The sequence below is a fragment of the Paramisgurnus dabryanus genome, chromosome 1 (assembly GCF_030506205.2).
Source record: "Paramisgurnus dabryanus chromosome 1, PD_genome_1.1, whole genome shotgun sequence".
In the NCBI taxonomy this organism is placed as follows: domain Eukaryota; kingdom Metazoa; phylum Chordata; class Actinopteri; order Cypriniformes; family Cobitidae; genus Paramisgurnus; species Paramisgurnus dabryanus.
The window spans coordinates 29,044,290-29,069,941 of NC_133337.1; the positions used below are offsets into that span (position 1 = coordinate 29,044,290).

Consider the following 25,652-nt stretch of genomic DNA (forward strand, 5'->3'; position numbering starts at 1 on the left):
AACTTCCTGGAATAATGGTCATATGCAAATCAACGTGACGCACTTCTGAAAACAACACAGGTGTTCTACTTCATGCAGCGCTGCGCAGATCGATCGGCCCATGACATCATAATACCGCACGAGTGACCTGACAACTGCTCATCGAATCGCTCTCGCGATATTTGGATGTCACACGCTGATCGGTCTGCGCAGCGCTTCATGTAAACAGCGTCGTAGGTGCCCTAGATAGGGCGCTTTGATGTTGCAGTAGGCGCAGAAATGTTGTGCGTCATAACTAAAAGCGAAAACTAAGTGAAAATTATTCGGCTTGAGTGTTTTTTTTTTAAATATATATATTTTTTACAAAACGAACTGTTAAGTAAAACTAATTCGGCTTAGGTAAACAACCTACTGGTTGTATAGATATTTTCTGCAATTTACTCATTTCCTGCGGTTTTATCTCAAACTTTATACTTTATGACTTTAACCATGAAAATTTGAAAATCTCCAATTCATACATTTAGGCAATAAATAAATAAATAAATATTTACCTTAAGTGTTTTTTTATTTCAGAACAAAGTATAAAAAAAACAATATTCATATATTAAATAACATGCAATAACATACAATAACAATGACACAAAGAGGTAAACAAATATAGGTTTAAATAAAGAAAACCAAAGTCTTTATATAAATGTTCATAATCGAACAACTATCTGGCATTTTATATTATTACTGTGTATAAATCTAAGTTATATTTTATGTAGGCTACTCATCGACGTATGTTCTGATGACGTCACATATATTTTCATACCGGATTTCTTCAGAATTTCATTGCACGCGGGTTTGTCCCTTCACATATTCTTTACCTTTCCACATGAGGGCGCTACACCACTACTGTATGTACTGTATAGGCCAGTGTCGTGGCTGTATGTGAAGTATTTAATCCGTCTGTTTGAAACTTATATTTTATAGTTTCACTATATACACTTTATAAATGCTGCATTGTTTCAAAACATAATTAGGCAAATTATGGACAAATCCAGCCGTGTGGATGGGCATATTTGACCAAACAGTGCGTTGAAAGAATCCAGCATGCATAGTACATAGTATTTACATCCTAAATAAAGGTGATGATGATAAAACTGGGTTATCTGCAGATTGACTCACACATAGGGGTCTGCCACATGGTCCCACTATTTATTAAAATCCTCAGATTAACACTGGCATCATAAAATGAGGGCTACCCACACCTAGCACAGGTGTGCCTGCTCCTGTTTTCAAGGGCTGGCCAGAGATGAGAGGAATCTGGGGTGCTAATATGTTGCATCTGTGGATTTGAATTGTTTGCACACTTACATGACAAGATGAACAAAGACATTGACATTTATTATAAATGAAAGAAGCAAAGCTCACATATCAGCACAATCAAACTCTGTGGTAACATGAAATCTAGGAGGATCTTTGCATCTCATACAGATGGACAGGCAGGGCCGGGTCTACAGGGGGGCTGGGGGGGGCATTGCCCCCCCAGATTTTCCTTGTGCCCCCCCAAAAATGTCCAGCCAACCTTAAAATAACGGAGTCTCTTTACATAAAAAACGTCTTCTGTAGGCAAGCGCTAGCGTTTACAGCTCCCGCCCACTAACGTCTGATTAGCTTATTCAAACCTTGGAGGTCTTTTTAGCAGTATTTAAGTCACAGGAAAAGTACTACTGTTCTCTATGACGGTAACTAAAAAATCTTTAAAATATATATCAAAAACAATGCAATTTAGTATTAAATAAACGTAATAACCCAACACATATTAAATTAAAACTTTTTTTTATAGTAAAACATGCCCAAAATAGCCCCTTATCCTTTCTTAGACTCACCTCATTATTTATTCATGCAAATACAACAGCCAATGGCAAGTCTCCAGCAGCATTTAATGTGTTTGTTTTAGACGTAGTTCTGTTTATTAAAATTAGAATATGCAGTTTGGTTGTGGCATACTATATAGTAGATATAAATGACATAAGATGGTTATACAGTAAATATACAGTATTGTAACAGCTGAGCATCGCGTGCAGTGCTGTTTTAAAATCAAATTTTAGCGGTTTTCTCATCGTCATTCATCAGCTCATTCAGCTCGCGTTTGAGAAAAACTTCACACGCAAAAATCTACAGACTTTTAAGTTCAAGAGGAGCTTTCACTCCGCAAGGTCATCGTAAGGTAAAACGTTGTATTTTATAATGTTGCGTTGTATTATAATATCTAATTTGCTGTGTTATAAACAAAGCAGTGTGAATTATCTTTAGTCTCGTCGCAAATCACACTTACAGTATTTTAGGGCTTGTGCTTTTGTCTGGTGCTGTTATAGGCAAACAGGATAACCTTTGACGAATTTTTCATGCATGTCAAATTGCTTACATGATGCAACAATATATTATTTAAAGCGTTGTGCTTTCTTGTGATATTTGAGGTTGCTGCAGCAGCAATGATAGGGTCAGGAATTAATGACAATACAGCTTATCACATTGAAAATACATTATTTTACATGAAGAAAATGTTTGAGTAGTGGAAATAAAGTTCCTAACAAGTGTTTATTTAGAATAAAGGCATATGTTGGGTAGGGTAGGTATAAGAATGGCTTTAATTTATCTATAAGTAAAATAATAGATTACATGCAGTGTAAACATTAATAAAATATAGCTATATGTACAGCTTTATATTTATATCACCTGCTTGCCTGATTTCATTAACTGTGACTAAATGTGTCAAACTAGTGTAATCATTATAACATTATAAATCATTAATCTAATTGCATCTACTTTTAAAATGTGAACGTGCAAAATGAAATATAAATTGCTTTTTATTATAAGACATGCAAAGTAATATTGGATTGAAACATCCATAATTTTAGTGTATGAATCATTTTAGTCGAGAAATGGCTGCCCACCCAAAAATCCTGACTGCCCCCCCAGTCCAGCAAGCCTAGTACCTGGCCTGTGGACAGGGATAAAATAAATAGCAGCATGGGAGTAACAGTGACCTGTCCTAATTCTCAAGAGGTTACTGTCATTTCAAAATCATATTTTCTTTTGCCAGATGTATGTGCAAATGATTTTCTAAACTTGATCCACTTAAAGATGATGATTTGTGAAAGATGTCAGAATCTGAGATCCTGTGATTGTTCAGCGGTGGCAGTGGAGCACTTAGGATTGACAAAATGGAAGATGACCATATATATGTGCTTTCTAAGTGCCCTTAAGTGTTCAAAACATCGCCAATGGTGATTCTACCTCTGAAATGTGTAGATGAAGACTGAGACATATGTGATTATATATAAAAAAAAATATTAAAGGCTAATGTGTAGGTAGGGATGATTCCTGAATGAGTGGTCCTCTTATCACCTCTTCTGCTTTTATCTCATTGATCAGAGAAAATAAGGACTAAACCTGTCACTCGTTTCTGTTTCTAAGTTACGCTTTACAAATGAGAAGCCACGATTTCCATCATTACAGTCCGTTATGCAATAAGACATATTTAACATTTTTCTTAAATGAACGAAGAACTTTCATTTGATCATAAATACCCTTTTATCATTAATGCAAGATAAAGTGGCACTAAATGACGACAGGACAAAACACTCAGTTGCTATTACTGCTTGGTTATTTTTACCCGGAATGAGACTTTCTGAGAGATTTTTCTGATGGGTAAGAGAAGTGCCCCCCTTCACTTTCTGTCCTGAATAGAGTCGCTCTCCTGTAAAGGTCTCCTGAAAGTAAACTTTGTCTCCCAGAGGAACCTTGGCAGAACAGTCAGAATCGGATAGGAGAGCTCAATAAACTCATTCTACTCTTACATAGCCCAGCCTACATGATTCATTCATTATGTGAGGTTAAGAGATAAACAGAAGATTAAAATTTAAATTGGTTCAAAAGAAAAATTTAACATACATTCATAAAATTAAAACCATCTTTGGTTGTATTGTTCCAATTTTACATCCGCAGAATTTTTCTGTTGTACAATTGCTTTATAGTGCAAAGTTTCTACAGATTATAAAAAGGTAAAGATCCCAGATTAAAACCCAAATGATTCTCTAACAAATGTAATCTTTAAAAGTCAAGAGTGTATTTTATTTGTATGTTGAAATGCAACTATACATAAGACAAATAGCATGGAAATGTTCCCAAAAAGTAACGAATCTGCCCACTCTGTGACGCTGAGTCATCATTTTCCATCTTAAAGTATCAAAAACTAAAAGCTCTGTTTGTTTAACCGTATACGAGTCTTCAAAGACTTCCATTGAAGCAAAATAAAGCCAAAAACTTCTAAAAATGGCATCAATTGGAGTGAAAGTCTGCGCAGTAGTGATCGTGAGGTGCAGCCGCTGTATGAAGGCCCCGCCCATTTTCCAGTTTGAACTCAGACTGGAGGTCTTCTCGGGTCCAAAGAAATGTACCCAACCCGAAAGACCCGACCCAAGAGAAAATGAGATCTGAGTCCGACCCAGTGGCATTTTTTTACTCGACTGGACCTGAATGTAAACGGCACTGGCTTGTGTGCAGTCTGCAGTCTCGTACGCACCAGTCAGACAGAAAGAAACCTCGGTGGACTCGCAACCAATCCATTTGTTTTCCTTCAAGGTAATCAAGGTAACCGCTAAAATGAGCATTCAAAATTGATTGACAGGTCTGTCTCAACGAAAATTAACCTACCGCCAGTCACACGATGTCGCAAGCGCTCTTGGCAAACAGAGGAGGGGTTGGAAAAGGACTCGATGCACACACGCAAGATAGTTTGGGTCTTCTCTGGTCCGTTTGGCAAAAACACATTCATTTTACATTACCCAACGCCGCTAATATCATACCCGACCCGTGTCTGAGGCACACAAGAAACTTTTAGACCCAAACCCGCATGGGTCTCAGGTCAGACCTCTGTTTTTTAAGTGGACCCGTGAAGACCTCTAAAGGGGGTCGCACACTGGACACGCAGCTCAGCGCCGCGTCAAGTCGCGTCAAGGACAACTCAGAGGTATCGTTCACCGGAAGCGCACATTAAATAGCACAAGCTTAGTCAGATAGTGTCTACTTCAAAATGCAAATTATACGTTAGCAGCCAATGTTAATCGTTAATGATCTGGGACAAATATGATGTTATTTAATGTTACACTATGTGAGTGGCGCTCTGTGGCGCGACAGGGATTTGAACAACTTCCTGAGTCGTAGCTGGGCGCCACGGACAAGCGCCACCTGTCGGCGCTGGTGTGTGTATACTCATTGAAAACAATATGTTTGATTTTTTGCCACACCTTTTGATAAAAACAAACATTTCAAAGTACATAAGTGTGATAAGAAATAACTGAAATATCTGAAGCCATCTTTGTGAAACATTTATTTGAAGTGCAATTGCATATTTAGGTTTGGCTCACATTGCATTCATTTACATGGAGAGGGCGGGGTTTATGATCTATACTGCAGCTAGCCACCAGGGGGCGATTGAAATGTTTTAGCGTCTAGTGTGTGGCACGCCTGGTTTCAAACGACTAGACACTGAAACATAAGGTGTTTTCGACTTGTGTACCGACAGGCACATAATCTCAAAGTACTATAAAAGATTCGATAAATCATACGGAGTCTGCTTTCAAATCGCTCTTGTGCCGCATAAAGTCAAACTCCAACAATACGACAGGACTACATATATTTAATAACCACTGACTAATAGGGAGACCATACTGGTTCACAATGGTTAACCAAGTGGACCAACACTAAACCAGCACTGGTTAGCATAAACCAGCCTGTATCATCATAAAAATACTAATGTTATTTATAGAAAAGTCCTTATAGACTCAAATCCTCAAGAAAGTGGCATTTTCTCTATCAACAAATGAAAGTAGCTACCTGTCTGTAATCCGTTGCTCTTGGTACATTCCCAGCATACCTGAGCTGGGTGAAACCCACCACAATGATGCAGGAATGGCATGGCCGGGGCAAGAGTCACTGTTTCTTATCTAAGCACAAACACCTGCTGTCTGTATGTGCGGTTCAGCCTTTATGCTTCACATACAAATGGGCCTGAATGGCCGTCGGCTATCTGTGCCATCTCTGTGCTCGGTTCCCATCAGTGCCGTAGCTTAAACGCAGCCAGGTGCCAAGTCTGTCTTTAAAAGCCTGAGTGGCATTTGGTGGCATTCCAAATTGAGTTTTATGTAAGGAAAAAGACAAACTTTGATCACAGTAAGCAATTTTGCATTGTCTAATAGCCGTCCAAACACAGTCCTGATTTGTGGGGTCTAAAGTTAACATAGATGGTGAAATGATGGCTATTGCTTGTTGTAATACAGCAAACGTCAAAAGGAGATCCAATGTAAAACTACTTTAACTCAGGGATTATAAATAAGGTAACTGGAAGTTATTCACATTCACTTTAAAATTACTGTAAAGAAAATCCTGAATAAATCTGGCTCTGATTTAACAGGAATGGTATGTTCAGAAAACAAACCAGACCATCACAAAACAAAATATTTGGATTATAATTAACTCTGATTCGCCAGTGTCACATGCCAAAAAAAAACAGCATAGACAAAAACTTACTCCATTTGTTGAGAAAAACAAACTTATAAGGAAAGTTTGGTAACGCATTAGATTACAGCCCGGAAAGTACTGGGTAAGTACAGCGAATTTACAACGTATGTTTCTGTAATTATAGTTTACTTATGAAGTACGTACGTGTAACTATTAGGGAACAATTTATAATATTTGGGGAATAAAGGGGTAACAACCAGGAAAAATACAAATAATATATGCAGTAAAGTACTGCGTAAGTACAGCGAATTTACAGCATACATTTCTGTAATTATAGTGTACTTATAAAGTACATACATGTCATTTTAAGGGAACAATTTATAATATTTTTGAAACAAAGGGGTAACAAGTGCCACTTTAATTTACAGCCCGCAGATGTTGTATTTACTCTGTAACTACGTGAAACAAGGGGGTAACAAGTGCCACTTTAATTTACAGCCCGCAGATTCTGTACTTACTCTGTAACTACGTGAAACAAGGGGGTACATTTTTTTTGACTTAGACTGTAACAACACAAAACAGTAACTACAGAAAATACACTCTTAGAAAGGATGTGTTAATTTTTTACACATCTTTGTGTGTTAAGTTTTTAACACATTTGTTCTAAGAGTGTAGTTCTAGTTTTGCTTGCTTTGTTTTCACCAAAGTTGCCTTGCCTATTTTTAATTTTGCTTGCTGACCCAACAAATTCCTGTACTCTTTTTCTTTCTTAAGGTAAGTAACCTTTATTGAAAATTCTAAATAAATTGTATCGTACTAATAAATAGCATAAACACATTAACTGAATCTTAAGTTTTGTTTAGTAATCTAAAATACTTACTGCATATATTATTTGTATTTTTCCTGGTTGTTACCCCTTTGTTCCCCAAATATTATAAATTGTTCCCTTATAATTACACGTACGTACTTCATAAGTTTACTATAATAACAGAAACATACGCTGTAAATTCGCTGTACTTACGTAGTACTTTCCGGGCTGTAATCTAAAGCGTTATCGAAAGTTTATTTATGTGGCACTGGCGTCAATACACAGAACTGTAAAAACAAAGGCTCTGGAATACTGTCTGTCATGGTTTGGACAAACGGAAACAAGTGGGTAAACTCAAAAAATTGTCCCTATCTGTCACTGGGGCAGTAGCCTTTAAAAGGTCCGTATATGTACCATTTAGGCAGGGCCGTTTCTAGCCATTTTGACACCCTAGGCGAAACCCCTATTGGTACCCCCAAACAAGATCATACAATTTTGCATGCAATATTACATAAAAAAAAACACAAGTCATGTAAAAATCATGCGATTATATAACACTTAAATCCTAAATTCATTAAAGTTTTACAAGGGAAAAATGTACACAAAGCTGTGGTCCTTAAAAACTGCAATACTTTGGGCAAATCCCACCTTCTTTCTGATGCTGGTGAAATAAATTGCTGTCCCTTCTGTGTTAAACACATAACATTCAGAGTTTACAGTTTATTTTGTTGCAGTGCTCATTTTTCACTTATTTAAGTCTTCTTTGGTGCCTCCTGCAGCAGGTGGCGCCCTAGGCGATCGCCTAGTTTGCCTATGCCTAAACTGGCCTGCATTTAGGTACAGATATGTATACATTTGGTACCTTTGAGGCACTAATATGAACTCTTTAGGTGCAAAGGTGTACTTTTTGAAAGAGTACCAATCCCCAGTGTCATTTATGGACAGTGTTGTGGGTAACGCATTACAAGTAATGTGCATTACGTAATAATATTACTTTTCTGAAGTAATGAGTAAAGTAACGCATTACTTTTTAAATGTACACATTGATATTTGAGTTACTTTTTCACTTTTTAGTTTAATTAATTCGATTAAAAAAAATGTATGTACTGAATTAAACTGAACGTAGTCACATTATGCACTCTATGCGTACACGCCTGTGTGGGAACAGTTTGAGTCAGAAACTGAGGTAGTAGGCCAGAGCTCGACATTTTTGTGATAAAATATGCAATTTCTACGAAATCACCTCCAGGGTCCCCTGACCCTACCTCCCGAGCTCGAAGAGATGACTCAGAAGCGGACGCGCAGGCGGGGCATGGCCGCCTGACGTTCTGGAAGTCCCGGATCTCCGTGGTCCCCTACCCTACCTCCCCAGCCCAAGGGGGGACAGGGCCGCCCGGGCGTCCTGTAAGGCGAGTATTCCAGGTTCTTCGACCCCACCGCCGTGCCCGAGAAGAGGTTTCGTGAGCGGACCCGAGGGTGATCGACAGAAGGCCTGAAAGTGAAATCGGGCGACTTGTGCACTTCCAGGGTGTTCAACCTTATCACGCGTACCGACGCGGGTGCCTCCTCCTGGACGAGGCACGGACAGGGCCCCTTCTCTCAAGGGACGATAGTGTGAACAGGTGCCATCGGGTAGATAGGGAAGGCCGCCTCGATCCTCCATAGGTTTCCCTAGGCGGCAGACCAACGATGATACCAAGGAAAGGTCTGCTGCCGTCGGTGAGCAATGAACAAAAAACATTAAAAGAACTAGAACGGTTGGAACGGTCAAAGGGCGTCTGATGCGAGGGAGCGCCCCGGACGAATGTCGGTCGTAGAACAGCCAAAAGCTCATAAAGACCTCATACCCGAAAGATGGGAAACCCATATTCGCAAGCCGCCGAGGCGGAAAGATCCATCCTGGATCCTTAAAAAGAGGAAAATATCCCTTGGTGACAGAATCTCAGCTATGGCCGCAAAACGAGAGAAGCGTTGGCAAGCAAGCGAAAAGATCCGCCCTGGAACAAGGCTAAGGCCTAAAATCAAAAACTTTCTTGGGGAACTCGGCCACGGCTGCAAAATGTGAAATGTTGGCACGCGGCCTAAAAACTGTCAAAAAAGATCCGCCCTGGATCAATGCTACGGCTTAGAAACTGTGAAAAGATCCGCCCTGGATCAATGCTACGGCTTAGAAACTGTGAAAAGATCCGCCCTGGATCAAGGCTACGGCCTAAAAAAAAGGCAAAAAGATCCAAAAGTCCCTGGATCTAGGCTACGACCTCAAAACGAAAAGATCTGCTCTGGATTTAGGCTACAGCCTCAAAACCTTGAAAAGATCCGCCCTGGATCTAGGCTACAGCCTCAAAGGTTTGCCCAAATTTACGCTCAAACAAGGGTGAACCAACAAAACAACACAAGTCGGAACCGTTGAAGGATCTCGAAGGCCTGAAAGAGATTAAGCCTCAGCCAAGAAAAGTAATGCAAAAGTAAATAAAAAGAAACGTAAGCATTACTTTCCAGGAAAGTAACTAAGTAACTTTTTTGGGAGTAACTTAATATTGTAATGCATTACTTTTAAAAGTAACTTTCCCCAAAACTGTCTATGGATCATTTTTGATCACTTTTTCTGACAGTGTCCAGCTTTGAGGAAATAATAATCTCAAATGACAATGTGATTCAGACAGAAACCCATCAGAAGTGGCCCAGACAGCAGTCAGTTCTGGGCCGATTCTGGCTTTTTTCCGCCAGTGTCTGCTGAAAGCCAGACAGATTTTAAGTGTATGCACCAGAACTGGCCCAGATGAGGAAATAGTATACCAGTAGTAAACACTATTTATAGCTGTTGGCCCGAGTGTTAGCATACTCAGCTGAAGTACGGGTCTACTAAAGTAGTGTCTCAGTGTAATCGGGCCGAATCTGGCATTGTGTAGTCGGACTGACTACATTGCATTGTGCCTGGACCAATTACGGTTTGATATGATACTGCCAAGATGTGCATGGTGTCAGAAATTCTGTATGTGGCCCGATGCGGAACTGACACATGCCGGTTGTAACGCTGTTTGGCGGCAATTTAAAAATGTTTATCCTTCAGACGGATAGTATACAGTACATGGCCCGATTCCGTGATGTGACAGTCGGCCCGCTAGCTGTTGAACGGCAACATCACGACTGTTGTTATGATTTGAATCAAGCAGAGCAGAAAGCTGAGCTCGCGTTCGACATAGACACCATCATCAATAACTGGTAAGTCACTGATTTAGTTTCTATATGTTAAAAATGCATGATAACAATGAAAAGGAATTGTTTGCTACATATTCAAAAGCATGAATTTTCCTGCACATTTAGCCAGCTATCACGTTAGTTTAAATATTGTTGTTAGTAAGCTGAATCCATTTAGAAAGATGTAAATAACCAGTCGTCGTCCTCGTGCAGGTTAACAGGTTTTTAATAATCAAGCAAAGAATTCAGACACACGTTCGTGTCTTCATAAAAAGGAGCAGTACACACAACCCAGGGGCGTCATGCACCAATTTTTTTTAAGGGGGCACAGTGTCAACAGCTCACAGAAATTTGTGCATACACAGACATCAAACGAAATATTATAGAGCTTTCAGTCTTTTCCATGGCACTTACATTTCTAACAATCTGAAAACCCCTGCTTTCATGCAAAAACCTCCAAAATAAAAGTGATGACTACTTTCATATCATATACTATTCAATCGGAATAATGACACATTTGCATCATATTCACATCTGAAACGGCATGTTTTATTTATTTAAGTCTTAATGGCTTGTTTAATTGTGTCATTAATGCATTTTGCACAACAACTACATTATCATATAAAATTAATGTAATTTTAAATCCATAAAGTATATAAACAACGAAAATGACATAAGCTATAGCCACGTGATTGATTTTAATGTTCAATAATGATTTTAAAAAATATGTTTAGATAAAATTATTAGAGGAACGGATTTTTGCATTAAATTTTACCTCATGTGAGCATGTGAGATTCCGCGCCCGCGTGAACTTTGGCGAACTTTGGCGTTGTGCCAAGAAGATGAATCTCTGCTAATATAACGTTGAGACGGTCACATTTAAAACCATACATTTTCTACACAGAGAAGGTTAACTGCACATTACCGTACTGGGGTTTGGAAATTTTGTGAGCGTTTCTAACACGTTTTAATTCCTCAGATAGCCAAATGCAGCAGCAAGCCAGCAACTTCAGAGAGCTCGTGAGCGCGCCCAGACACTGATGACGTCTGCGACTGCGCTCTGAGCCTCTGACTGCAGCGCCAGCTGCCGCCAGAATAAAAGTAATGTAACATGATCAAAACACTATCAAAACGGCGAAAATCTCCGAAAAGTGACAAGGATGCAGCACAGAATGTATATTGTGCATATTAACAGATTGAAAGTCAAATAACAGATTAATGGACGCTTATTTGATTTTGAGGTTGGATGAAAAATCCATTGGCTCAAAAAAACCAAGGGGGCAGGTGCCCCCTCAGTTTGAATGGGCATGACGCCTCTGACCTTATTTAAACTAAAGTAGTTAAGAAGTTAAAGAGCACCCTGCTGAAAAATCCAGCATCAAACCAGCATGGGAATTATGCTGGTTTAGTGGGTTTAAACTGAATTTTCCAAAAGCTGAAGAATGTTTGCATCATCAAGCGATAAATTCAGTGCAAAAGAATTTGTATCTACACACTTCTACACCATTTACGTATTTTTCTTGACATCTGAATACGCAAAACAATTCACATGAATGCATTCCATACATGTGTGTTAATGTAATAATGCATCCTCAACATTTCAGCCCTCCCACTGGATTTAACATACATCAACTTTAAAAACTGCATAAATGTGGCCCATGTGTATTTATGCATAATACATGTGGGTCAATATAAAGTTCAATCTGTTTGATGTCAAGTCCAAAATCTGGTTCACACCTCATCCAGTCTGGCTAATAGACCGAATGGGATGTGACTGAACACATGGCACAAAGATTAAAATTATAACATCATATCACAACACAAAGCATTTAGGGTCGTTTTACAAAAATGAATCATTTTAGTTCGTTTTAATCCGATCCATATGTTGCGACTTTCGTTTTCTGGCCTCATCAAAGAAATTCCAGTCCGTTCCTGCAAAACAATCCCTTGGCCCGTGCACGAATCAGCTTTCAGCTACTATGGTTTATGGAGTGCATGGCACTTTCCTTAGGTCTGCTTCTCATGCAACGTGTTATTTTGGCAAAAACACACACACGTGAGGCGAGAAGACAGTGGGTGGAAATAGTAAAGCAATGGCTTTCTTTACATTAGTGAGATTTACCAAGGCTACCCACTATCCTTCATCTGAATTGCAGCGGTTTTCATTATCATGGCCTTTGAGATCCTGCGTGATCAAACCAAATCATATTCATTTCAAAGGACGAATGTCAGATTCAAGTCAGAGTAACCACAGGTAAACGACAGCACTCGCACCTGTAATATCTACACGTTCCATTGCATTTAGGCAATTTTGCGTGCCGGGTCAGGTTGTGTTTTGCTTTGGTCAGGTGTTGAAGATTCAGCGTTTGCCAGGAACACCTGAAGAAGCGTCATGTTCCCATGCAGACGTTTTGGATAGCAACACCTCTTCTCTTTTGAGGTTTTTTGCACGCACCTGTAAACACACATGCACACACCCTCCTCTTCATGATATGAGTACACGGTGTGGTAAACAATATTATTCATTCTGTCTCCAAGCCCAATTTTGTAAGGGCTTAGGTGGGAGGATAAGTATGAGATAGGTGTCAGAAAGATTTGTTTGCTTCGCACCTCCACATTACAGCAAAGTAAAAACTGAGTATTAACACGCAGAGCTCATTTTGATCCTTCGTAGCTAAGACAGTAAAGTAAAATTAGATATATGATGGCATTTCTTTTTAAAATGTTGTTTTCAAGCTGATTTTTAGGTAATAAGTAAAACTACAAAACGAGGAACAAAATATTGGGAAGTCAGGATCGTAACCAAGATTATTTTAATTTGTTATTTCATTTAACATTCAAAACAGAGCTGCTGGATCATAATTTTTCCTGGATTAAAGTCTTGTGGTACAAGATGCATGTCAAACAACAACTTCACTAATCAACTTCTAACAAGTAGGTTGAGAAGAAGTTATTAAAAAAGTTATTAAGAAATTATTAAGAAAGTTATTAAGTTAGTAAAAATTATCAAAATATGTATCACAGCTGTCACTGGGGCATTTTTAAAAAGTACAGCTTTAGACCTAAAGAATGCATATTAGTACCTCAGAGGTATATATCTGTACCTAATGGTACATATAGGACCTTTAAAAAAAGGGTACGGCCCCCATTTGTGGGACTGATAGGACTGTTGTTTTCCTATACATGATGAACTATAAAAACATGTCTATATATTTACTGTACCTAGTTCCAAAGGTTTGGAGGAGTTGCCAAACCCTGTTTAAAAAGTGAAATTCCCAGCAAATATACTTGGCGATGTTTGAGCGATGGTGTTTATCTAAAAGCCAATATGTGTTGACAAGACCCATATAAGCATATTCATATCTCTTATGAGATCAATGGCATACAAGCCCTCCACTTCTCTCCCCTATTTGTGAAGCCAAATCCAAATCCCACCTGCGTCTCAACCATTACACAGCGAAGCTTACTGGCACTGAAATCCATCACCAGTCAACGCCAGTCAGACGTTCAAAGGGTCAACAAAAATGCAATGGCTCTCCTCAGGCCTTGTCGCTCGCAAACAGGACAAGACAACATTATATAGTTCATGTGTCTGCATACACTTGAAAAAATAGTATTGGGTCAAAAAGGGATGAACCCAACTTGTTGGGTTGTAATATAACCTATGTTGGATTGTTGTCTCAATGCAAATTGCTGAGTTGTTTCAACCCAGTCTCACAGAGTTGCGTACATTTTTTTGCTATTTTTTTACTATTGTTGAGCGACCATGGCTTAAAAATAGACAAAAACATGGAGAAACCTAATATTAAATAACCTCCTTAAGCAAACCTCAAATCAAACCCTAAAACAGAAAAAAATTTGAGAAACCAATAAATAAAACGACAAAAAAGATGCGCCATTTAAGTGAATGGGAAGGACGCATCTACATGAGACTGGGTAGGTCGTTTTAAACCAAATATGAACATTCCCATAAGGCAAAAAAATATATATATAAAAATATATGCTAAATACATTTTGCATAAAGCTAAATATATTTTTTAATTTGAAAATAAATTTAGTTTTAACCTTCATATATTAACATATATTTCAAAATGTATTTCAGGGGCAACAAATACAACTCATATGGCAAAAAATATATGTTTCCTGGCCAAAATGTAAAAGTTTGTATAAAATATATAAAGTATGTATAAAATATAAAATTATAAGTATATTTTTTGCGTATATTTTAATATTTTCAAACATGTTATGTTTACAGTTTTGTAGCATACAAAGTTTTTCTTCTAATGTGACAGATATATATATATATATATATATATATATATATATATATATATATATATATATATATATATATATATATATTATTGTTTTTATATATATTTAAAATATACAAAAAATTGGTGAAAAATACATTTTCCCAAAAAAATGTGTATATTTTTAAATATATTTAAATTATATTAGAAAATATTTTTTGCCATATGGGTTTTCTTGGTTAATTTGACCCATCGGCTGGGTTTGTCCCTTTTTGACCAAATGCATTTTAAGAAAGGATGTGTTCATTTTTTACACATTGTTTTGTGTTATGCCTTTTAACACATTGTGTGTTGATTTTGTGTTCAAATAAATAAAAGGGACAACACAAGATGTGTTAAAAAATAACAGAGATGTGTTGAGTTAAGGATAACAAATTAAATATGTTGTTCTTAACAAGACACAAAATGTTGTTTTGAAAGAGCACCTATTGTCCGATTCACGTTTTAGTACATGTTAACGATATGTAAACTAAACAATGAAGCGAGTTATCGTCTCCAACGTATATCTCTTGTTTTGGACTAAAACAAACACATGTATTGTAGGCAACAGTTTACTTCCTGGGATTGGTGATGTAGACAAGATCGACATTATCATAAATCCTCCCGCTTCTGACTCACAGCCTGTAAGGTAACTCCTGTTAGCATTACATTGTGAGCAAATCTTTCAAACATGGTAAGGAGCGTCACATTTCCTGTTGACGTCAGAAGTATTAAAGGCAATCTAAACGTACAGATAAGCTGACCAATCAGGGACACAGAGCTTTTCAAAGCAATGCGTTTCAGGAAGAGAGTAACAAAAATGTTCGGTATGTGAACAATAATGTGTTGTTTAACCATAAACCACGCAAACACATTGTATTATACCAAATACACAAAATAACATTGTTTTTAGCAATGAAATAGGTGCACTTTAACACCCATCATTTTTAGTGTACATACTGATCACATGATTTTCTCTGCCCAGTTTTGCTTGATCATCAATTTTCATTATTTTAATGCAGAATTTTTCTTCTACATTAATTCAAAGTCACCTCACAGAGATTTTAAATCCCATCATCACTACATAGTAAATCACTGTTTGCATCATACAGCACGTGAAGCAAAAGAGGAAATATTATACAGTAAAACAGCAAGCAAACAGGTACTAACAGTCTATCTATGATTTTTACATGACAAACACAAAGCTGACTTTGGTTTTAAGCCTCTCGGGTTAACTTCAGTGTCCACAGCTTGCTGTTTTTGAAACATCAAAAAGTGATGAAACAAACAGCTGTACATGAAATGTTTACACAGTTTCACACAAAAATCCTCCAATACACATAACGATAATAACTAGACAAGACATAAGCAAAAAAAAACTAAACTAAACTGTACTGTACAGGTTAACCTCATGAAAACGAGTCTTTCATCCTAAACTCATTATTATTCATGTAATGCTTATCATATATTATAATACATTATACATCAATAATACATTATTTATACAATAATCTTTATAATCAAATTAAGAAAAGTATTTAGCACCAAAGTGCCGCTGCCTTACCATAACAAAAGTGTGTAGAGAGGGATCTGAATATAACTCACAATAAATCTCCGAAATATTTGTCTTATTTATTGTGGTTGTGAGGTGTAAAATTACTTATGTGTTTCGCGTGCCACCCCACATCTCACGTGTCTACCCTGTAACCATTGTCCATGAGATCAGGTTTGTCCTCAAACCGATTTCCGCCGTTTGCCAAAAACGTTGTTGATGAGCTTGGCCATGGACTTGGAACCGCTAGGGCGGCGCCGGCGCTCCTTCGCTTTGCCACCCAGACTGGCATTGCGCACGATTTTGGAAAACATGAGCACCACCTCCTGGTAATGCTCGGCAGCGGACAGCTCGTAAAACTGGCAGCGGCACTCGGACGCCAGCCTCTGGCCTTCCTCCCTATCCACCTCCCGCATGTGACACAAGTCTTGTTTATTGCCCACCAGGAAAATGGCAGAGTCTGTATCCCTAAAGTCAAAGGGGTAAAAACATCAATTAGGATGCTGTTAACTCTTTCCTCCCCAGCATTTAAAAAAAATAAGTTGCCAGTGCCAGCATTGTTTAATGCCTTCCAAAAAAATGTTCATTAAATAAATAAACATACAAATATTTCAAATGAAAGAACCTCTGCAGTCAAACAAAAAAACTTTTCAAACTTTTAAATATGTAAACGGTTGAATTGTTAACTTTGGAAGACCATTGGACAAATAGGAAGAGTATGCATGTTCCCTGGGATTGAACCTATGATGTTTTGTGCTGCCAATGCAACGCTCTACCACTAAGCTACAGGATAAATGAAAACTTTACCAGAAGAGCCCACATATTATGAACGTAACACAGCGTTTCTGTTGGTCAGATTAGGAGATGTTTAATTTGACTGGGTGATATTTCAGTTCGTGTTTGGAAATGCTTGAACTGATTTACTATGACCAAAGTAAACAGTTTCTAAAAAGGATCAGCAAGTGAATCCTGCAAGCCCTATCAATTTAAAAAACGAATAAACATTGCCTTAATTAAAACCAGGTCATTCGATATTCCACTCATTTCTGCCATAAAATGTGCTTCAATTACAACAAAATACTTTTGATAGGTTTTCCAAACACGCAAATCTGAACTAAAAACTTGTTTTTCTCCATTAAAAAAAGAAAGAAAACAAGAAAGAAGTCCTTGAATCACCAACTCAACCCACATCATCAAGACTACCCACATAGCTGATTCAACCATTTTTCTCAATGTGAACCAAATATGGACGGTCGCCCACATAACAGAAACACAATACAGACTGAAATAGCCTGAAGGTGTTATTGTGAATGGTATGTACGGATTGGTACCTTTTAGCCACTCCCACACGAATCTCTCGAATGAGGTGCACGATGGCTGTGGCCGTGAGGAAGGAAGAGCGATCGCTGATGTCGTAAACCACCACGAAACCGTCGGCCCAGTGGATCTGCTCTTTGAGGGTCGTCTTCCCATCACATGGCTGAAATGGAAAAGATTGAACATCCCCTTAACCAAACATTACTGATTACCAAATAAGGGATTGTTAGAACAATAAGAGACTGATGCACAGATGGTGTCCAATTACATGATGGCAAACAGATTTCGTTAAATAATTAAATCGAAGGTACAAAATAAAACAAGATTTGGAACTGCTATGAATAGAGGACAATGCAACGTTCAATATGGCCGCTCTGCTTACAAAAGTCCCGCCTTCCAGTAAAAAAAAAAATCGATAACCACTGATGATTATCTGGGGGCGGAGCTCTGTACAGAGTGAGGTGCTTGCCAACCTGTGTGCATGTAATGACTTTGAATACAGGTGTTTTTTTATGCAATTTGAGCTTAAGAAACAAAAGTTATGGTACAGTTAATATCAGGTTTAAATGTTGGAGATATCTGTCTTTCCCCATTCAAGTACACAGGAATTTAGTCTTGCAGGACTGAAATAACTGCCCAGATGCGTTGCAAACATGGCCACCTAGTGGCAGGACTTCCCTAAAGGGACTTTGGGTAAACATAATCATCCTCTAATGGTGCGTTCACACCAAACACGAATGACGTGTTAAGCGCAAGGGATTTACAAGTTAAGTCAATGCAAAAGTGCGATAGACATCCTGCAGCGCGAAACAGAACTTTTTGTGGACATTCGTGCCGTGTTAACCAATCAGGAGCTTACTCTTGTAGTGAAGTGATTACGACGTAGCAAGTGGAGGCAAAAATCTGAAACAACAATGGAGGACAAATTCACAGTCGCTGTGTGTGGACAACCAGAGCTGTACGACACATCTTCGTACTTTTATAGAAACTTATATATAAACACACACACATATCGAAACTAAAAGCAAGCTAAAGGCAGCAAATTGAGCATATTCGCGTCAGAATTACATGAGCGAATGAAGCAAATTACGTGCGCAATGATTCAAATTGCCTGCGTGAATGATGCAAATTGCACGCGCAGCGCAAGTGACACAAATTACGTGCACAAATGATGCAAATTACGTGCGCGAAAGACGCAAATTACGTGCGCAAATGATGCAAATTACGTGCGCGAATGACGCAAATAACGTGCGCAAATGATGCAAATTTCGTCGCGAATGACGCAAATTACGTGCTCAAATGATGCAAATTATGTGCGCGAATGACGCAAATAACGTGCGCAAATGATGCAAATTGCGTGCGCGAATGACGCAAATTGCGTGCGCGAATGACGCAAATAACGTGCGCAAGTGACGCAATTTACGTGCACGAATTATGCCAATTACGTGCGCGAATGACGCAAATAACGTGCGCAAATGATGCAAATTGCCTGCATGAATGATGCAAATTGCACGCGCAGCGCAAAGGACGCAAATTACGTGCACAAATGATGCAAATTACGTGCGCGAATGATGCAAATTACGTGCGCGAATGACGCAAATAATGTGCGCAAATGATGCAAATTTCGTCGCGAATGACGCAAATTATGTGCGCAAATGATGCTAATTTTGTGCGCGAATGACGCAAATAATGTGCGCAAATGATGCAAATTGCGTGGCGAATGACGCAAATAACGTGCGCAAGTGACGCAAATTACGTGCACAAATGATGCAAATTACGTGCGCGAATGACGCAAATTACGTGCGCAAATGATGCAAATTACGTGCGCGAATGACGCAAATAACGTGCGCAAATGATGCAAATTTCGTCGCGAATGACGCAAATTATGTGCGCAAATGATGCTAATTTTGTGCGCGAATGACGCAAATAATGTGCGCAAATGATGCAAATTGCGTGGCGAATGACGCAAATAACGTGCGCAAGTGACGCAAATTACGTGCACAAATGATGCAAATTACGTGCGCGAATGACGCAAATTACGTGCGCAAATGATGCAAATTACGTGCGCGAATGACGCAAATAACGTGCGCAAATGATGCAAATTGCATGCGCGAATGACGCAAATTACGTGCTCAAATGATGCAAATTATGTGCGCGAATGACGCAAATTACGTGCGCAAATGATGCAAATTGCGTGCGCGAATGATGCAAATAACGTGCGCAAATGATGCAAATTGCGTGCGTGAATGAAGCAATTAACGTGCGCAAATGATGCAAATTGCATGCGCGAATGACGCAAATTACGTGCGCAAATGATGCAAATTACGTGCCTGAATGATGCAAATTGCACGCGCAAGTGACGCAAATTGCATGCATGAATGACGCGAGTTCCCTTAAAATTTTCAAGTGTCCAACTAAGTGCGAATAGCGTGATTTATTCGCTTCATTCGTGTTAGGTGTGAACGCACAGTAAGACTGCACTGTTGTTATGATGTGCATGATCTACTTTTAGAGCTTGCCAGCCTCGGTCCCCATCCATGTTCATTATATGAACAACAAGAGTCACTGTTCCTTTAAATCTCACCAACACAAAAACTCTCTTCTGGGTTTTTGACGTGGTTATGTAAGGTGTACGTTTAAAGTATCATATAAATGCTAGCATAGCCTCAGGGCTGATGGAATAGATGGCAGTGATGATTGGTGCACAAAATAATGCCGGCTTTGTCTGGAAGCTTGAGGAATGATTATATAAGGCTGCAAGACACGCAACTCTGCTGCAATACTCATTATGCCAGTAAGACAAATGACACCGGCTGACTTCTGGCCAAGTGTAAACAGTTGGTAGGTCAACCCCTGTGCTTCTGATAATGCCAGGGTCTCTGGAAAATGTCTGAACTAGAGAAAGTCTGAGAGGGACTGCTCTGCTCATACAACACATTACATTACTTTCAGAAATAAAGGTACATTAGCTGTCTGGGATGGTGCGCTTTCTACACCTTTGTAACTAGAGAGTGCAAATTAGTACCTCATATCTGTACCTAATTCGTACATATTAGGAACTTTTAAAGGGTACTGCCCCAGTGCTTTTGTACCTTTTTCTGAAAGTCTAGATGTCTATCTATGTACACACACACACACACACACATTGCATTTGGCATGCAATTTTATAAGCCTCACATACTTTATTAAGGGAAAATTAGGCTACACAAAATCTAGTGAATACACATTGGCATACTACACCTATGTGTCCCCTTTCTATTTTTTCTTACCTGAGTACAAGGATCATAAAGTTCAAGATTCAGCTGTCGTCCATCAATACACATGCGCTTTCTGTAAATGCACTCTGGAAAGACAATAACAGATCGCATCAGAAGGATTCACGCATGTAGACTGCTGGGATTTGTAGCCGCAATGTGTGCACATTACTTTGGCAATTGACTCATTTATGCCAGAGCTACTGTGAGGGACTGCTGGGTGGTCCCAAAGGTAAGAGAAATACAAAATCAGATGCGTTCCCTGCTGAAAACAAAAATTACAGAAAATTGAATGGGTTGTAATGGAAATTGTGTTAGTTTAAAGTCTCTGTGCGTCTCTAATGTTAATCTGTTGGTGTGATGTTATTTGGCTGATGGGAACCAATGGAGCGCCATTAAATCCTACTGGAATAAGACCCAAAACACAATACATAAAGAGACTTTGTAAAAAGTTTAGTTGGAGATGGACTGTCATAATTTTTTTCCATCGATACGATTATTCAGACTGATATCGTCCGATACCGATAGTTTGGTGGTTATATTCACTATTCAATGTTCTGAATGTTATTTATTCATTTAATGACCATTAATATTGAGCATTAAACTAGTGATGTTTCTTTGCATTTTCTATACACAGAACTCAAATTCATTGCTTTTTCAAGTTCTCATTTGATTGACAGGATATATCAGCCATGACTATCGGCAACACTGTAAAAAGGTAAAACAACTTGGTTTTGCAAGTCATTTCAATACTATTTTAAGTATTTAATAATTTTTTTACCTGCGATAAGTTGACATAACTTATAAAAACAAGTTAAAATTGTTTAACTCATTGTTTCTCAAACTTTTTCGCCATGTGTACACATGGCCCCCCAAAGAAAATGTACGACATAAAACATAAAATTTGAATTAAATTAAACTTATTAAAATATACTGTGTAGTGCTATTGGTTATTAGCCTTATTTTTCTGAGGTTTAATTACACAGAATTCATGATAAATTCATATATTTTATAAAATGGCCAGTTTGATAACCACTGGTTTAACTTCATTTTAAATATATATAAAAACTTCATTATATCTATATCTATATCTATCTATCTATCTATCTATATATATGTGTGTGTTGATTAGAAAAAATGCAGCATTTTTACAGAGCTTTAAAACCATCATCCAATAGTGTGAAAATATTTTTTTAATCTGCCGATACCAACTGGTGGCCGGTATATTGTTGGCCGATATATTGTTGCATCTCTAGTTTTAATGATAAACAGCTGATGATTCATAATGGTATTTGTAATGGAAGCGATCATATTTGTATTGTTTTTAACAGCAGGGTGAACGCAACTCAAGCATCAATAATAATAATTATAATAATATATTCATATAACAATATATTAAAATGTCACAAATACCTGTTGATGACGCATATTCTCCAATAAATCGTCTGGTTAGAAACCGAACAACAAGTGCTGTGAAACCAAAAGAGTTGGAAAGTAACTTAAATTGCAATAAAAGATGCGTTAAAGTAATAAAAATATAAACCTACCTGATTTTCCAACACCTTCAGATCCCAGAACTGCAACTTTGATGTCATTCATGATCACTGGTTGAAACGCGTGCAGGTCACGATCGCAAAACAGTGAAACTCAAAGACGTTATCTCGGGCTAATGCGCGCTCCACATTTCAGTCTCTCTTAAAAACAGATGAGTATTGACAGTCACATCGCATTCTCTCACTCGTTTTAGGTGTTGTTGATGTACAAGGTGTTTACCAGAGTTCTACATTCGCCTCGCCTGTCGCCTCCACACAATGCTCAGCGCGAGCGCGGTCACTGCAGCTCGAGCGTCTGCGGCGTTACGTCACTGTGACGACAGCCAGCGCAGCTGAGAGGAAGCGTCACAGATCCCGGCTGCTCTTTTGCGTTTGACAAACTCGCTTTTGACAGTTTAGCCGTTTATTTGACCTTTACGCCAATATTTTGCTTCCATTAGGAGATCTGAGGTAAAAAAAAATGCTTAAAAATATTATACCAATGTTTACGACTGAAGCTAAGTCAAACTTAAATCGTAAATGCATACAAAATAAGCAGATAATAAAGCATTAATAAAGGTTATTTCATTTACCTGTCAAGGTGTTTATTAAATATAAACACTGCATATAAACACTGCAAAAAATATGATTGTGTGACGTCATTATGTACTCTACAACCAATACTTTGCATTTGGTTACACTTGAACACAAAATAGTCAGATAACTTACTGTAAGATGTCTAGAAATTTTACTGAAACAGATGCATACATGTCTAAGGACACAGCAAGTACAGATTTGAGGAAACAATGCATTTCAAGCTTAATGCACTCCAATGTATTATTTCATATTCACCAAACATGTTAAAAATGGCATGCAGTTATCATTAATAGCTCATCTGTGGGTGTTATTTCGCTCCATCATTTATTGAGTGTATGTAAATGAGTTATATAATCTGGTTCTCCCACATAATGAGTCACATAACCATTATTTACCAGCTGAATGCAGTTTAAAGCATAACTGCGACATGATTGCATACAGGAGTTCGTCCTTATCTCAAGCAAATCTGTTTGTGTTCAAGAGATTTGTTTCCTGCAACATATGCATATTAATTGCTTTGGAGTTCCTGTGCTGGCTGTTTGGTTGCGTGCGTGCACCAAATGATGCTTATTAAGTGCTATTATACAAGCAAAATAATCAGGGATGATAAAGAACCTGATTTTGATTACAGGCACTTATATCAACCGCTTCATAGTGGGAACACAATGCAGACGAAAATATATGCGGAAATGGCCCTTGTGTGTGACAAAGCAGAAGAGAAAGAAAATATTCACCATGGTGATGATTGCAACCAATTTAAATACTGGAAGATGAGCCTATGTCTAAAACATGTCTGAATTTTGTCCACCTTGCTTTCTTATTATGCTTTTTGTCTTATTTTCAACTCAAGCAATCTTTTCTTTTTTTGGGAGGCGGGTGTGGAGTTTGGGTTGCCAAAGTCTCTATTTGTTGCTTTTGTTCTTTTCTGAGCCATTATTCAAAGGGGATTACATGACTTACATTTCTTCTTAAATATAAATATGCAAAAATGATTAACAGCATATGAACCAGGCTCTGCTTGGAAACTCTTAAAGCAAAGACATCTTCAAAACAGACACAGACACATGAAGTTAAGGCCAGATAGTCTAAAATTTCTGATCTTAAATTGGGGTGACCCATTTCTTGCTGGTAATGCTTAGGTCTTGTCGAGCTTTGGTTTTGTTGTAAAATTACACAAAAAACAAGTTAGACCATTAATATTCCCTCAAATTTTGTTTTTCATTTTATTTTCAAGAACACTGTTATCAGCATTCACAACAACATGAATATATTATGTCTTGGGTCTTCAACCGGGGGTTCCGGAACCACTGGGGGTCCTCAGTTAAATTCAATGCAGTATGCCAAACATTAATTTTACAGTAAAGACGTAAAAAAAACGGGTTAAAGATGTTAAAAGTTAAGAAATAATGTTAATATAAACAATGCAAACCCGGTTCATCAGCATCAGCTCCCAGAAAGAGTAGCTAGAGGATTGAGATAAACGTCTGAGGCTTTCGTTTGGTTTGGCTGCAGGGCTTGAAAGTACAAAAAAATCTCTTAATTGAAAATGGCTGTGAGGAAAAAAAGGCAAATCATAGCTGCAGAAGCATTTAGGCTTTTTCAAACTAATCCATGCAGACATTTAAATTACATTGAGGAAGTGAAAGATAAAAAAAACCATTTAATTTTAAGTGGCTTTTGGATACTCTCATTGTTTTTTCAAGATCACTTTGACGGATCTATGACTTTTTTGGGAAATATTTGTTCCACTACAAAATAAAATCTGCAAATTCTGTTATGAAATGAAAAGGATGATGATAATTTAATACGCACAGAGATTGCATTTACATCTTGTGCTTTTCTGGTAGGAATTTGGTTGGGATTTGATCGGGGCAGACACAGAGAACTCTGAGAAATGATCTGAGAGGAAGAGGATGATCGAAATGTTCAAATCTTATGGGCCAAACCGATGCCAACCAACAACAAATCTGATACGTTGCAATTTATAAAGCAATTATTCACTGAAAATGAAAGATAAACACTTATCTGTTTTCTTTCCCTCTCTCAATACAGGCTAAGAAGCACTTGCTTTATAGTGTATATTTAGGTAGCGTGCAAAACGACCCTTCACTTTCCTGTGAATTCTCAAGAGCTGAACTTCTTCAATACTGTAGCAATGATCTACACCATAGATGGCTTTGCTCTTTCACCAATGCAATATCTGTAACATTTTCCAGTTGATCGGTTGCTTTTCAACCATCTGATATCTGGACTGGCTAGTGTCCCGTATATAAACATTTACGCTCAGTTTACAGTACACTGTTATTTCGCAATTTTTTACAGTCAGTGATAGCAAATAACATTAGTCTACTTATAATAAAAAGTCACTATTTTAACACTTATCAGTGCTTAGTGTACACATGTCACAGGAAAAGAGAAAACGTTATGGTTGGTTTGTTCCAAAGGGTCAGAAAGAGAGATTAGGTGCCTATGAAAGATATTATGTAATGGAGCAAACTACATTTTAAACATTCAACTGCTTGCTCTTTCTAAAATGTCCTATTATGTGACCCTGGACATAATTTTCTGAAAACCAGATTTATACATCATCAGAAAGCTGAATAAATAAGCATT

The 25,652-nt window shown here is 38.0% G+C and overlaps 1 protein-coding gene across 1 annotated transcript; it reads right to left on the minus strand.

The window, feature by feature from the left end:
* Nucleotides 1–15,617: 15,617 nt before the first annotated feature.
* On the minus strand, nt 15,618–22,759 carry rergla (RERG/RAS-like a). Its single transcript, XM_065289875.1, has 5 exons — nt 22,458–22,759; nt 22,324–22,380; nt 20,926–20,999; nt 17,671–17,819; nt 15,618–16,807 (listed from the first exon to the last, which is right to left on the minus strand). Exons 1-5 carry the CDS (start codon nt 22,507–22,509, stop codon nt 16,522–16,524), a joined length of 618 nt encoding a protein of 205 aa, XP_065145947.1. The 5' UTR covers nt 22,510–22,759; the 3' UTR covers nt 15,618–16,521.
* Nucleotides 22,760–25,652: the final 2,893 nt, after the last annotated feature.

Excerpts from the sequence above, each read along its gene's own strand:
- rergla (XM_065289875.1), bottom strand. The coding sequence starts at position 22,509 with ATGAATGACATCAAAGTTGCAGTTCTGGGATCTGAAGGTGTTGGAAAA. Across the intron at positions 22,381-22,457 it reads TGAAGGTGTTGGAAAATCAG|CACTTGTTGTTCGGTTTCTA; the intron begins GTAGGTTTATAT and ends TTGGTTTCACAG. Across the intron at positions 16,808-17,670 it reads CGTGTGGGAGTGGCTAAAAG|GGATACAGACTCTGCCATTT; the intron begins GTACCAATCCGT and ends CTTTGACTTTAG.